This window comes from Pararge aegeria, chromosome 4, assembly GCF_905163445.1.
Source record: "Pararge aegeria chromosome 4, ilParAegt1.1, whole genome shotgun sequence".
NCBI lineage: Eukaryota > Metazoa > Arthropoda > Insecta > Lepidoptera > Nymphalidae > Pararge > Pararge aegeria.
In genome coordinates, this window is record NC_053183.1 from 3,365,573 (window position 1) to 3,379,100 (window position 13,528).

A 13,528-nucleotide genomic window follows, 5' to 3' on the forward strand; every position below is an offset into this window, starting at 1 on the left:
TAATTTCCGGATTTTCTCTAGTTCGGTCTAGTCCAACTAGGGCGGATAAACAAATCCTTAAAGCCGGCAACGCATCGGTGGCTCCTCCGGTGTTGCAGATGTTTATGAGCGGCGGTGATCACTTAAGATGTGACGGTGATGTTAAGTGATCGCTTGTTTGCCCGCTATTAATATTTTTAAAAAAAACTTTGGTCGTGGCTAGTTAGGGGCCATCCATAAAGTACGTCACACGAATTTTAGGACTTTTGAACCCCTCCCCCCGTCCTTGTCACAGGTTGTCACATTTTTATAACCCCCCCTCCTGATGTGACGTCACACATTTTTTTAATTTATGTATGTATTTAAAAATAATCGAGAGAAAACAGCTATTTTCATTTTTTACTTATTTTTATTAAATAATAATCTAATAAAATCAAAAATTTTAATTCACATCCAAACTTTGCGTTTTAGTATTTTAAATTTTAACATGTGACGTCACAAAAGTATTGACCCCTCCATGCCCCTTGTCACACGATGTCACACTTCGGTGATACCCTCCCTCCCCATTAACGTGTGACGTACTTTATGGATGGCCCCTTAGGTAACCATCCTATTGACAATGGCGTGCCTTTAAGCGATTTAGGGTTCCGGCACGATATGACGTGGAAATCGTTTAGGAGGTATATGTTTAATTACATTTTTCTCGCAAAGAGGCAGCGGTATTAGACGATATCTTGCTCCGACATGACATATCGTTTAAAATTTAGTTGAACTCCTCTCCAAATTATACACTAGGTGTTCCCCGCGACTTCGACGGCGTGCATAACGGTTTTTTTTAAATCCCGCGGGAACTGTGGTTTCCCGGGGATTTTCTGTAAATAATATATACTTTAATCATTTCATTACTTAAGGTTAAATTATTGTATTTTGTTTAAGTATAACGAAAAAAATTATAGCCTTATTTTACGTTGCGATTATAAGGTTTTCTTTTGGTATAAACTCGGTGAAGTAATTTAGGAGCCTATTCGGTACAAACAACCACACAAAAAAACGTCCTCTTTATAACATTATAGTAACAAAAAAAATTTTGTTTAGCCTTTCAACCAATGCCTTTAAGCCATTTTCAAAACAAAATACTCGACGGCCAATCATGGAAAATTTGCCTCCGTAGCAAAGAGACCAATTACGTAGCAATAAATTGAAACACTGATACAATCATGCAACTGTATCTTTAGCACAAGATTTACACACTCGCAATCGAGGAGTCAATGTCGCATATCAAACTCAATATCGTCAAAGTAAAATGGACCTAATCTAACTCGCATTAAAGTCGCAAATCCTCTACTTCTGATTTTTGTATAACGAACGTTCCGCTAAAACGTCCAAGTTAAATTTATTTATTTATTTATTTGGTATCTATGATCCATCACTACGCACTACACTATAACATAAATAGAATAATTAAAAACTAAACAAAATAAAAAAAAAATACATTAAATATTCTGATGCACTACAATAACGGGGTAAGCCCAACAGCATTAAAGAATAGGCAAATTTCTTTAATCCATTTTTCTTCATTTTACTCCAATGATGACCGGTTAGGGGTACGACTACCATACTCCCTAACAGGTTAGCCCGCTACCATCTTAGACTGCATCATCTACTACCTCTAGGCGAGATTGCAGTCAAGGGTTAACTTGTAGTGGAATAAAAAAAGAACAAAAAACCTTCAAGTATCTCCACACTCGAAAACGATCCTTCATTATAAATCAAACTCTTTATTTGTACACCACTACACAGTTAGGAAAATAAACGACGAATAGAGAGAAATACAAAAACTGGAGTAGAATAAAAAAGGCGGCCTTATCGCTTAAGAGCGATCTCTGCCAGGCAACCTTAGGATTAGGACAACAAGAGCGAGAACGAATAGGTGTTGTAAAATTATTATAAACCTACATTCAAATAACTACATACAAAAACAAACAAAATATACACAAATTAAAAAAGTATATATATATTTTTTTTTATTAAACTAATTATTTGACTGTCGCCAGTGGGCAGCGACCCTGCTTTCTGAGTCCTAGGCCGTGAGTTCGATTCCCACAGCTGGAAAATGTTTGTGTGATGAACATGATTGTTTTTCAGTGTCTGGGCGTTTATCTGTATATTATAAGTATTTATGTGTATTATATTCATAAAAATATTCAACAGCTATCTTAGTACCCATAACACAAGCTACGCTTACTTTGGGGCTAGATGGCGATGTGGTTATTGTCGTAGTTATTATTTATTTATTTATTACTAGCTTAGATTTTGCTTTATTTTATTTAAACAATAAACTTAACTCATTTATTTCTCTCCGTATTCATTCTCTTCTCGAGCGGGTGAAGATCATTATCTACATCCATGTAAACCCAGCAATAGAATATCATCATAGTAAATAAAAGCTGTATTTGACAGTTTGACAGTTCAAAAATAGGAGTGCTCCGATCGTCACCAAACTTTACAGGATTACTTGCAAGGTCAATCCGGAGATTCCCTGAAAGTTTCATTGAAATCTCTCCAGCCGTTTCAGAGCCTACACAGAACATACCCACACACTTTCTCTTTTATATAGATAGATAGATATATACATATATATATATATTTATATATATAATGATAAGGTATATTTATTTATTTATTTATACTCTTTATTTGCACACAAATAAAAATACAAAAAAAGAATAAAAGAAAACACAGACAGAAGAAGTATACAAAAGGCGGCCTTATCGCTTTGTAGCAATCTCTTCCAGGCAACCTTAGGATAAGGAAAACAAAAGGATAACATACTGCAGGTTGTGCATATTAAAAAAAAATACATACTAATAACTACATACTAATACTTAAACTAGATTACACAAATAAAATAATACATAATAAATTAAATATTAAAAAATAAAAAATAATAATAAAGTAATATATACTATAACATATCATAAATACATTAACAACAGTAAATACTATTACAAGTCGTCTTCAATGCAAACTATAGTGGTATATTGATGAATAGATGGAAAAAAAATAAAAACCAGTCGACTTATTGTGCAAGATAATAAGATTTAACTGCATTTTTAAACATATCAAACGATTTTGCCTGTCGTATGTTCGTATTCCTCTATTGCTAGCGAGCAAATCTTGTATTAAGGCTATTGGTTCGTGAATAATTAAGTTTCATGAACGTAGGGGTTAATTGGTGTTAACAGCTGCACGTAGTAGATCCCATTCTATTATTATATTAGCTGCTAGCTGTTGCCCGCGACTTCGTCTGCGTTTGATTTTGTTTTTTAAAGTGGCATTTAATTTAGTTGTCGATCTAAAAAAAATTAAAAAAGAATTCAGTATCGCTAAGCCTTAAATGAGAGGTTTGCTGCTGTCCGCTGAGGAGTTCTGTCCTCTATCTCCAACCACAGTTTGGGCAAAATTAAACACATATTATAACCTCTATAGTACAAAAATAATTATTTAAATCGGTTATAATTTGTCGAAGTTATGGTGTAAAGTCGACAAACACTCATCCCCTCTCCCAAAGGAACCGAGCTTAATGTCGGGATAAAAAGTATCCTATATTACTTCTAACACTTCCAAGAATATGTGTACAAAGTTTCATGAGGATCGGTTTAGTAGTTTTTGCGTGAAAGCGTAACAAACAAACTTACATTGGCATTTATAACATTAGTAGGGATAGAGATAGGGAAGTAGGGATACTTATGCACCCTTCAACAGTATTTCGCAATTCCGTTACACGTTGTATAGCAGTGATTCCCTCGTCTTCGATGTCACGACATAATAATGACACATACTTCGCTAGAACCCAAGACGTAAAAGTGACACATTTAGGGAGCATCCGTCACAACCACAGCCAGTCTTACCGTCTACTTAAAGTGTCGTAACGCAATTACTCATCGTGCCGTAACGGCCAGCTGGCCGCAACTGGTCACCGTCTGACTAGTCATTGTAGCCTGACTTCATTAACTAATCAATGTGATTGGCGTAGTAGTAGTTTTTTGTGACAGAGCTCGTCCGGGGAAGTACTATCGCCATGCTTATTTCTGCCGCTTAGCAGCATTGTTGCAGTGCTGTGTTCCGGTCTGAAGGCCGTGGTTGCCGGTGTAATTACAGCACACCTACGCTTCAAATGAATGGACACAGGGCGGCATGTTGCAGGACGTGCTCGTTACATGTCCTGCGAAGGGTTGCTCTGTCCATAGATGATGGTTTTCCACTTACCATCAGTTGGGCCGTCTGATTGGTCCGTCAATTACTATTAATAAAAAAAAATAGCATTTGCGTAGCTTGGGCGGGCGACTTAACGTTATAAAACGTGACGACCTGAGTGCGAGATTTTTCATCTATTCGATCGCGTAAAAGTTAACTATGATTTGTATGGCGTCGAAAGAGCGCCATCTAGGGACCAGAGATGGCACTCATTTACTACATACTTACCTATATGAGAATACATACGGTACATACATCATAATAATTTTTTTTATAACTTTTGTCTGTCAGTCAGTCAGTTTGTTCCGGCTAATCTCTGAAATGGCTGGACCGATCTTGACGGGACTTTTATGGGCAGGTAGCTGATGTAATAAGCAGAAACTCACGCTACGTTTATTTTAGAAAAAAATATTTTACATCATCGTGAGATTAAAAAAATAAAAAAACTTAATTGGATAAGTTCTGTTTAAAAACTACACCCAATTTTTTTACGAGAATACACGATTTTAAAACAAAAACAAACGCGGACAAAGACGTGGGCAACAGCTAGACTAGCCTAAAAAATATATCTATCAAGACTACCATAACATATTCAGTGTTATAACTCATGAATTTATTTTTCCTGTTTACAGTACATTGGTGAAGCAAAGACTCCTATATGGCGTCTCTCGCTTTGCGGTGGTAACGCCGCGGCAGTGGCATCGCGGGCGGGAACCAAGTTGCTACCGCCAAAGATCCGCATCGTGTGGAACCCCCCTACCACTCCTTACCACCACACGGAGAAGTTACGGCTGGTGATCACAGCTGTTAATAGTGGTAAGTAATTTGGTTGCCTCACGTCGTTGTGACGCGAACTTCTTCCATAACACGTTCTAATCAGGGACATTCACGTCATATTATCATTTGTCAGTTGTCTTCAAATAAAAGAAGCGGCACTTATATCAACTTAAAGAATAGACAGCTTCTTGGCATTCTTGGAATAATAAGTATAGCCACGCTTAGCAATAATTCGGTCGTATGACTTTGCCAGTAAATGATTACCATTCCACTGGTACTGACTGTTATCGCTTAGACCAGACCTTCATCAATATTGAGAAAAAAAATCATAAGGCGTTTAAAATTACGGTTAAGATGTTAAAAATGTCTGAGTAATTCTATATATATATCTGTTGGCCTTCGTCGTAAGTCAATAAGAAAGCACTAAGATTCCTCTTAAAATTCAGAGCATAACAAGGCTAAACACTCACGTTTTGTCCGTATCTCTTATACTAACACGGCTAGAACGGTCAGGAGTCATTTATATCCCCGGGAAAAAGGATACAATTTTATCTTCTCCTACATCTTCATAAACACTCAGATCATTGCCCCGTGATAGCCCAGGAAAAGGACTTTGGCTAAACATTCGGGGGCAGACTTTAAATCCCAGCACCCATCTCTAACTTTTCTAAGTTTTATGCGTTTTAAGTAATTAAAATATACATTGCTTTAACGGAAAAGGAAAACATCGTGAGGAAACCTGCATGCCTGAGAGTTCTTCTAATGTTCTCAAAGACGTGTAAAGTACAACAAGAAGTGACGTGAAGTTAAGTACACTTATCCGCACTGGGCCAGCGGCATTATCCCTTCCCTCAATTTTATCCAGCCAGGGAATATAATTGGGGTATATGTTTTGTTATTGTTTTATTGTGTTATCTGCCCATGTTAGCCGTGCGGTGGACATTATTCCTAATTTATGGAGTACCTATTTATACTATGTAAATTGGAAGTACCCGGTAGGCAGCTGGTTAACCAAATCTTTATCCCTTTTTTCAGGATCAGTTTGCAATAATGAATCTCAATTCATATGCGGTGTGACAAGTCTCTGTATATCCTCGTACCTGGTCTGCGACGGCGTCCGTCATTGCCCAGGGGGTGAAGACGAGGACTCGAGCGCGTGTCTGCACCACCGGGACTCCCCACTCCTGGAAATGCTGAGGAGGTTTGCAGCTAGAAACCAGGAGCTGTTGGGACTTGACCAGCCAGATGGCGCGACGAAACCTTCGGTTATAAGTAAGTTTTTACAACTTCACTTTAATATAAAATGCATGTATATAGTATGTATATTTTTTTCTTTTCTTTTTTCAAGTTTATTTGTATTAAAATTTATGTACATATTTATGTATTACGAAGTATACGAATATACTTATATGTATATATATATTTGCACTATATCTTGCAGCTGTTCCTTACTAACAGAGGTTGCTTGCAGCAATAACGCCGCCTTTTAATGCCTACAATTTATGTATTATTTTATTCTGTTTTCTCTATATTTTATGTTTGTGTGCAATACAGTATTGCACGACTCATGATGCGAAGCATCAGAGAGTGCTTTACGATCGAAAAATTTTTTTCGCCTCATTTCGGCGGCTATGTAATAAACAGCCGCCGAAATTATAGCCTTGTTAGTTCACGGAATCAAGATATTTTGCATACTATTGTCGAGATAATTTAAAGGAGATAATTTCCATACTTTTAAAAAAATGATTTACTGCAATAGAATTGGAAAAAAACACCAAAATAGGTCAAAAAACTTGTGAAAAAATCCATTATTTGAGTTAAATTTTTTTTTTTTTAATTCTAATCGACGATTGTAGGTCACTGAATGCGAATGATTAATTAATTCAGTCTAGTTTAATTGCAATTAATAAAAAACGAAAACTGCAAGACTGTACATCTATATTTATCCATGTAAAATTAACATGGATGGTGATATATCTACTTATATCCATAGATATTATGTACATTTTATTCCACCAGGGGCGCCTGTGCATCACTTTCATAGTACAGCTGTTTTAAATTTTTTTTTTTTCTTTTTTTTTTTTTTCAATATTTGATAATTAAATGAGCATTATGAGTCGTGCACTTTTGGATTTTCCAAATTTTTCTTCTTCTGCTTAAACCGTAATTTAAAACAGACTCTTATCCTAACTAATAGGTATCTTAAATACGAAATTGTGTTTGTTTGTCTTTCCCACACGCTGTAACTTAGCAACAATTAATTGCTAAGTTACAGCGACATACGTTTAGTTATTTATATTTGTTTTTCCGCCCCCTAAAAGTGGGTGAGTTAGAAATCGGGAAACAAATCTTCGCCTTTCGTTTATTTTATGCATTATCGGTTATTTGATGTCAAGGTCGTAAAGGATCTGTACACAGGCAGAAGACAAAAATTTTACCCCTGATTATATCCCCTGACAAGGAATTTACTTAACGTGTCCACCTATTAAAGCACGGGAATATGGAATAGTAGAACCCCTTTTATATAATATCCTAATAATAGATGTGTAATAGAAACATCTATTATTTGGATATTATTTCCACTTACGCGTTAGTGCTCTGATAGTTGAGAAAGCTGTGGGAGAAGCTAAAATTTGTATCCTTTCCCAGAAGAGATAATTGTCTCCTGCCCATACTAGCCATGCTGAGGTGAGCATCACCATAAATTTATATTACGCTATGAAGTTAGAGCCATTCACACCCAAGCTTTTTATCGTTTAAGCAATCCTTAACGTTATAATAGGATTTTTCAAATGAACACCCCGATTTTTACCGTTTTTAAATTTAAATGAAATGATCTTAAGTCTTTTTTTATTCGATTAATGATTGGCCACTTATGCAACTAATAGTTGTTGCCCGCGACTGATGAATATTTTTATGAATAATATACATAAATACTTATAATATACAGATAAACACCATGACACTGAAAAACATTCGTGTGGGTCATCACACAAAAAAATTCCAGCTGTGGGAATGGAACCTACGGCCTTGCACTCGGAATGCAGGGTCGCTGACCACTGCGCCAACCGGCCGTCCAAATCCGCAGTAGATGGCTAGAGCGATCACCAACCCGTCTGCCCAGCGTGGTGATGACGGACAAACCCCGTTGAGAGTGGCCTTTTGTTCAGCTGATAAAGGCTATTTATTCTTTATTCCCTGCGTAATAACTATCAATGTATTTCGATCGTTACAGTGAAAATAACCGAGGGTGAGCAAAAGCAGAACGCGTTCATGGAGTTTGCGGCGGCGCTGAAGCCGTACGGGCCTTGGAGCTACCTCGTGGTGGGAATGCTGGTCTGCGCCACCATCCTTATGTTCTGTCTGGCGTGGGGTGAGTGAAATATATCAAAATTAAAAAAAAAAACAAAATTCATTTCTTTCAAGTTGGTAGAGGCCTCCTTTATAGTATGTTGCATGCTTTATCTAATTTATGATGATAATTTTGACAGCTCACAGTAGGGCTAAAGCACAGATAACTTATTGTATAATCGTAAATATAACTATTCCACTAAAGACTATTATTTTCATAGAACTTGGAATCGATAGTTTCTCGTTTTTTAAAAAGTTTCATGTTAGATTATAAATAGATAATTTATGCTACAAAATATTAATATATTTTTTTTTTTGTTATATATAACATTCCATCTGTGAATTTTACATGCTACATGACTTCTTCTTCTTAGGGTGCCGTCTCCTTACGAAGGTTGGCAATCATTAGGGCTATCTCTACCTTGGACACCGCTGCTCTAAATAATGATTTGGTCCTCTTTCCAAACCATTGTCGTAGACAACTACATGACTGGCAATATTAATTATATTTTCGTTGTCGTATTCTACAAAGGATACAATTAATACTTTTGATTTAATTTTATTTATATATCTAGAAAGAACTCAATTGTAATTCCGTATTTTGTTATGCTTAGAGAGATTATTGTTAAAATTATAAGCATCATTACGTATCAATTATAAGAAAATTAAGACTTAAGAATTGATCATACGAAATACAGTGATAGATACAACTGCGAAGAGAAGCTGACCGTATCTTTCTCGCTCGGGCACACTCGGCGACTCGAGGTTACCCGATCAACCGTTGACCTCAGAGCATGACTTTCTACCCACGAAAAAATCTGTGTGCGGTGCGCCTAAAGAAGTTTTCACTCCAAAAATTGTAATTTAAAATTTCATAAATTCCAGAATGCTGTTGCAAGCGCTCAAAGCCTTCAGACACTCCACTCAACGCGATACCAGCTTCATGTATAGACATCTCCCCAACCGTCACCGTTACCGCAGCCTCCCAGCAGCTGTTCGAGACCCTACCCCCTACGCCGCCGGAGTACGAACCACCGCCGTCATACTCCTCCTTGTTCCCCAGAGCCTTCAAATCCTCACCGTCTCCAGTACCCCACTGCTCCCACCAGGAGCCACCAGATTGAGTTACTCGATTAGACTTTTGTGATGAGAGTAAAATAGTTTTTATTATAAGCATGTAAAGGGACTGTCTTATTTATTACGTTACACGAATTTTTCTATGAAATATTTGTTACCGCTTTAGGCTTCAGTGACAAGAACTTATAGGTCGGGCTTGAAAAAAATGCTTTTCTGATATTGCGTGGCGTGGCCTTTACTTTGAAGTGGGTCTACCTAGCGAGAGATTTTAACATTAAAAACTGTGTATATCTTTAAAGAGCTAAAAATATAACAAAACATATTTTTCTAATCCGTACTGAGCCGTAAAATTATGAGCTGCAAAGTTATGTCAACTCTTGATCATTATCTATATCTATATATATAAAAGAAAGTTGTGTTACTTACACCATTTATAACTCAAGAACGGCTGGAACAATTTTTATGATATTTGAAAAAAAAAATGATCCGCGGTACGAAGTTTGCCGGGACAGCTAGTTACTTAAAATTAAAAATTAAAAATTCATTTATTTCAAGTAGGCCTAACAAACACTTTTGAAACGTCAAGTCTGTCCGTGTGTAGTGACTCTACCACCGGTACGGAAGGCAGATTCTACCAAGAAGAAGCCGGCAAGAAACTCAGCAGTTGCTCTTTTCCAACATCAAAAATTTGCATTTTAACATTCATTTTTCTATCTTGTGAGAGATGAAAGCGGAGCCGGATGCTTCCAAGCAACCTTGTCATTAAGAAACTCATCAATTGTATAATAATCTCGCTGTAATAAATGTGTTTTAACACATTCTTTAAACTTATGCATTGGTAGGTCCAAAATTATCTTAGTATACTTAATACCACAAATGACTTCTGCACCTTTCGCAGACGATATGCAGATGTAATGTATGATCAACTTTCAGATATCAGGAACGCATTTTTTCAGCAGACAGGCTCTTTGTTTTGTCTGGTCGAAGGATTCGGTCGTAGCTAGTTACCACGCTACCAACAAAGACGTGACGCGTAATAAAGCTGCGTACTAAAATTGACTCAGGTATATATTGGGTAACACATTCAAAAATTAAGCGAATAGAAACTGCATTAAAAATAAAACCAAAAGGTTTTAAAGAAAATACAGCCAAACGGGCAACAACATCATCATCATAAGTTTAAAAAAAATGTTGACTGGATGGAGATATTCTATATTGACACAGGTCTTCGTCATCATCATATCATAACCGATAGACGTCAAATGCTGGACACAGTTTTTTTGTTAGGGCTTCGACATTCCACGGCATTAGTATGCGTCCAGCTACTCGTTTGACGTCATCTTTCCACTCAATGCGAGGTCTTAAGGAGACATTTTTGAGACAGCTAACCTAACCCTCAATGTAACGTAATCAATAGACGGCCTCGAAGTAAAATTGTAGCCAAATCATTAGTAACCTGTAATTTTAGTGTAAGTATGCAAAGATGTTGTTCTGCTCACATCAATTGAACAATCGGCAAACAAAATTCATTCCTCGGCTTGTATGTTATATTTTCTGTGAAGTTCATAAAAGCAATTTAAAAAAAAATTAACCATTACCACAGTTTCATATCTACCGATGGACCTAGGTCATCTGTTGATTTCAGCGGCTTCCTACGACTCTCGTTTCATGTAGTTGAGGCGTACCGATGGCTACCAAGGCAGTTTCAGGGAGTGCCATAATCATAATATAATATACTCATATGTTTGGTTAAAAATAAAAACGTTTTTAAAGTTAGATCCGGGGCTGTGTCCATCACTGCATTAAACTTTATCTGTAACAATTGTGGATTATAGTTCAGAAACATTAAGCCACATTATTATTATAGTTCAGAAATATACAGTAAAGACGAATCGTGTGAAAACTGTAATGACCTACGAATTAAATTTGTATTCGGAATCCAGCATGGTTGAAAATGGCAACTGTATGATGGCCATTTATAAAATTTATTGCGAAATTTGAAAGTGCCGTGGGGAAGTATGATCGCTAAATATATTACCTAAGTTTATATCACTATAATTTTTCCTCTATATAATTAATATGATGGGATGAGCCATGTTAGAAGTACAATATATCATTATTTTATATGTAAGCCATTTTTTTTGGGACCAAGATTATTTGTGGTGTTTACTTTAATGAAATGAAATTTTATAAGTACCTATTGTCTAAGAAATGTGCCTTATAACAGATTTAATTAATTTGTGAAACAAAAAAAAATCTTTTGAAAATAGTAGTTTGTTTTAAGTTGTTTAACGTCTTTAAAATTAAAAGCGAAATAAATTATAGCACGACGGCAACTATATTATATATTCTTAATATTTTTTGTGTTTTATGTTTGTCCTGTATTTGGGAAAGGCAAAGATCGAAAACCATAAAGCCTCATTATTATTATGATATTCCATGTGCATGAATGACTGTAATGATTTTGTGTTAGCCCACAAACTCAAAAGGACTTTTTCAATTTTGTTGCTATTCGCATAGGATGTGGGTGATATCTGAGTTGTTTGGTATGGCTTCATTAATTTTTAATGTTTTCTCAATTAATTCCATGGCATGGTGATCGATTCATCATAAACATTTTTACTATAGCATTTTTTAATGGGTAATGAATGTACAATTATGAGTGTCAAAACAAGAACTCAATGGAAATCTGGTAGGCGAAACATGAAGTTAGTTGATGATAAAGTGACAAAAAAATAAGGATACATGAAATAACAGTTTTATTATAGCTTCAAAACTTTATTCACAATATCTTAGAGTGTATGCCCTTACCTAATTATTTTATATACATCAAGTAGTTTTATTACTCTATACCGTATACGCGTACCTACAGTATTCATAACATACGAGTACCTTCATCGAAGTGTTAATAAAAAATAGGTAAATTATTAGATGATCACTAGTTTAGTAACTTATAATTAAGGTCGGGGTCTTGCAAACCAGCTTAGTTTGTCAATTAAACTTACAAGTCTGCACTTTTAACTACCAAATGAGACCAATTTCAATACTAGCTTTGAAATTTTTAAATTAAGATGACAAAATGCATTTCACTGTTTGTTATTTTGAAAATTAGTTGTTCCATCGCAGAATTTAAATATTGTTGTCAATCATTTTAGGTAAACCAAACAAATGTTAAGGATGTTAATAATTCTTTCCCATTAGATGAGGATTAATGTAAATTAATGTTGCTAAATATAAGTATAAGAAAATATGAGTATTCAAAAGTTTACAACAATACTTTTCGTAAAGGCTTGTATCTGTGTGTGAGCACCAATTAAAACACTCACTTCCTATCTGTACAGTTGCTAAACTATGCTATCAACATTGAATATTAAGTTCATACTAGTCTTTATAGAATCTGTTTTATAATAATTGTATTGGAGGTCTGACAATGTTTTAGTATTGTGTTCTAGATCTAAAGTATTGGGAAATAATATCTTTAAGTTCTAGTTTTAATTTAAATATTGAAATCTGTGTAGTTTATGAAATGTGACCTAAGGATTATAAACCGAAAGTGATATGTATTTTAAGACAATGTAAAAAATATACAACTAAGAATATAAATGAATATTTATTTTAAAATATTGGACTTTTATTTCCTTGCTGCCTTGTCGCCCTTTAGATTAAGCCTGAAATTAGGAACATACTAATCTTACTAAGTCTAGACTTCTCTAAAATCAACTATAATGAGATATATCAGGATTTTTTGTACCTAAATAGACTGCTGTCCTCAATTTTTTATGAGTTTAAAAAAAAAAGTATTAAACTGTAGAGTATTATTTATTAAGAAGAACAAGATATAATATGACAGCTGACAAGTTTTTCTCGGTTGGGTTTTGGTGCCTGTTTAAGTAAACAACACCTTATTGAATGTGGCAAGTTTGAACTCAGTAACGTTTATCAACTATTTTCCTGATGCAACTTCTACACTTTTTATTTAATTAGATAAATTGAGGAGCAAAAATTAAGAGGGTCATCTAATGATAAGTAAATTCAGCCATACGCATGATGACAGTAACAAAAAATTGTTAAAATACTGTTTTCGTAT

The 13,528-nt window shown here is 35.3% G+C and overlaps 1 protein-coding gene across 1 annotated transcript in view; it reads left to right on the top strand.

Annotated features, from left to right (window-relative positions):
• Positions 1 to 9,905, top strand: part of LOC120637790 — a 99,476-nt gene extending 89,571 nt beyond the window's left edge. Inside the window, exons 4-7 of the mRNA XM_039909805.1 lie at positions 4,869 to 5,052; positions 6,049 to 6,285; positions 8,249 to 8,386; positions 9,250 to 9,905. Of these exons, the coding sequence (XP_039765739.1) occupies positions 4,869 to 5,052; positions 6,049 to 6,285; positions 8,249 to 8,386; positions 9,250 to 9,488 (798 nt within the window). The 3' untranslated portion in view covers positions 9,489 to 9,905. The remainder of the gene's footprint in view (positions 1 to 4,868; positions 5,053 to 6,048; positions 6,286 to 8,248; positions 8,387 to 9,249) is intronic.
• The last annotated feature ends 3,623 nt before the right edge of the window (positions 9,906 to 13,528 follow it).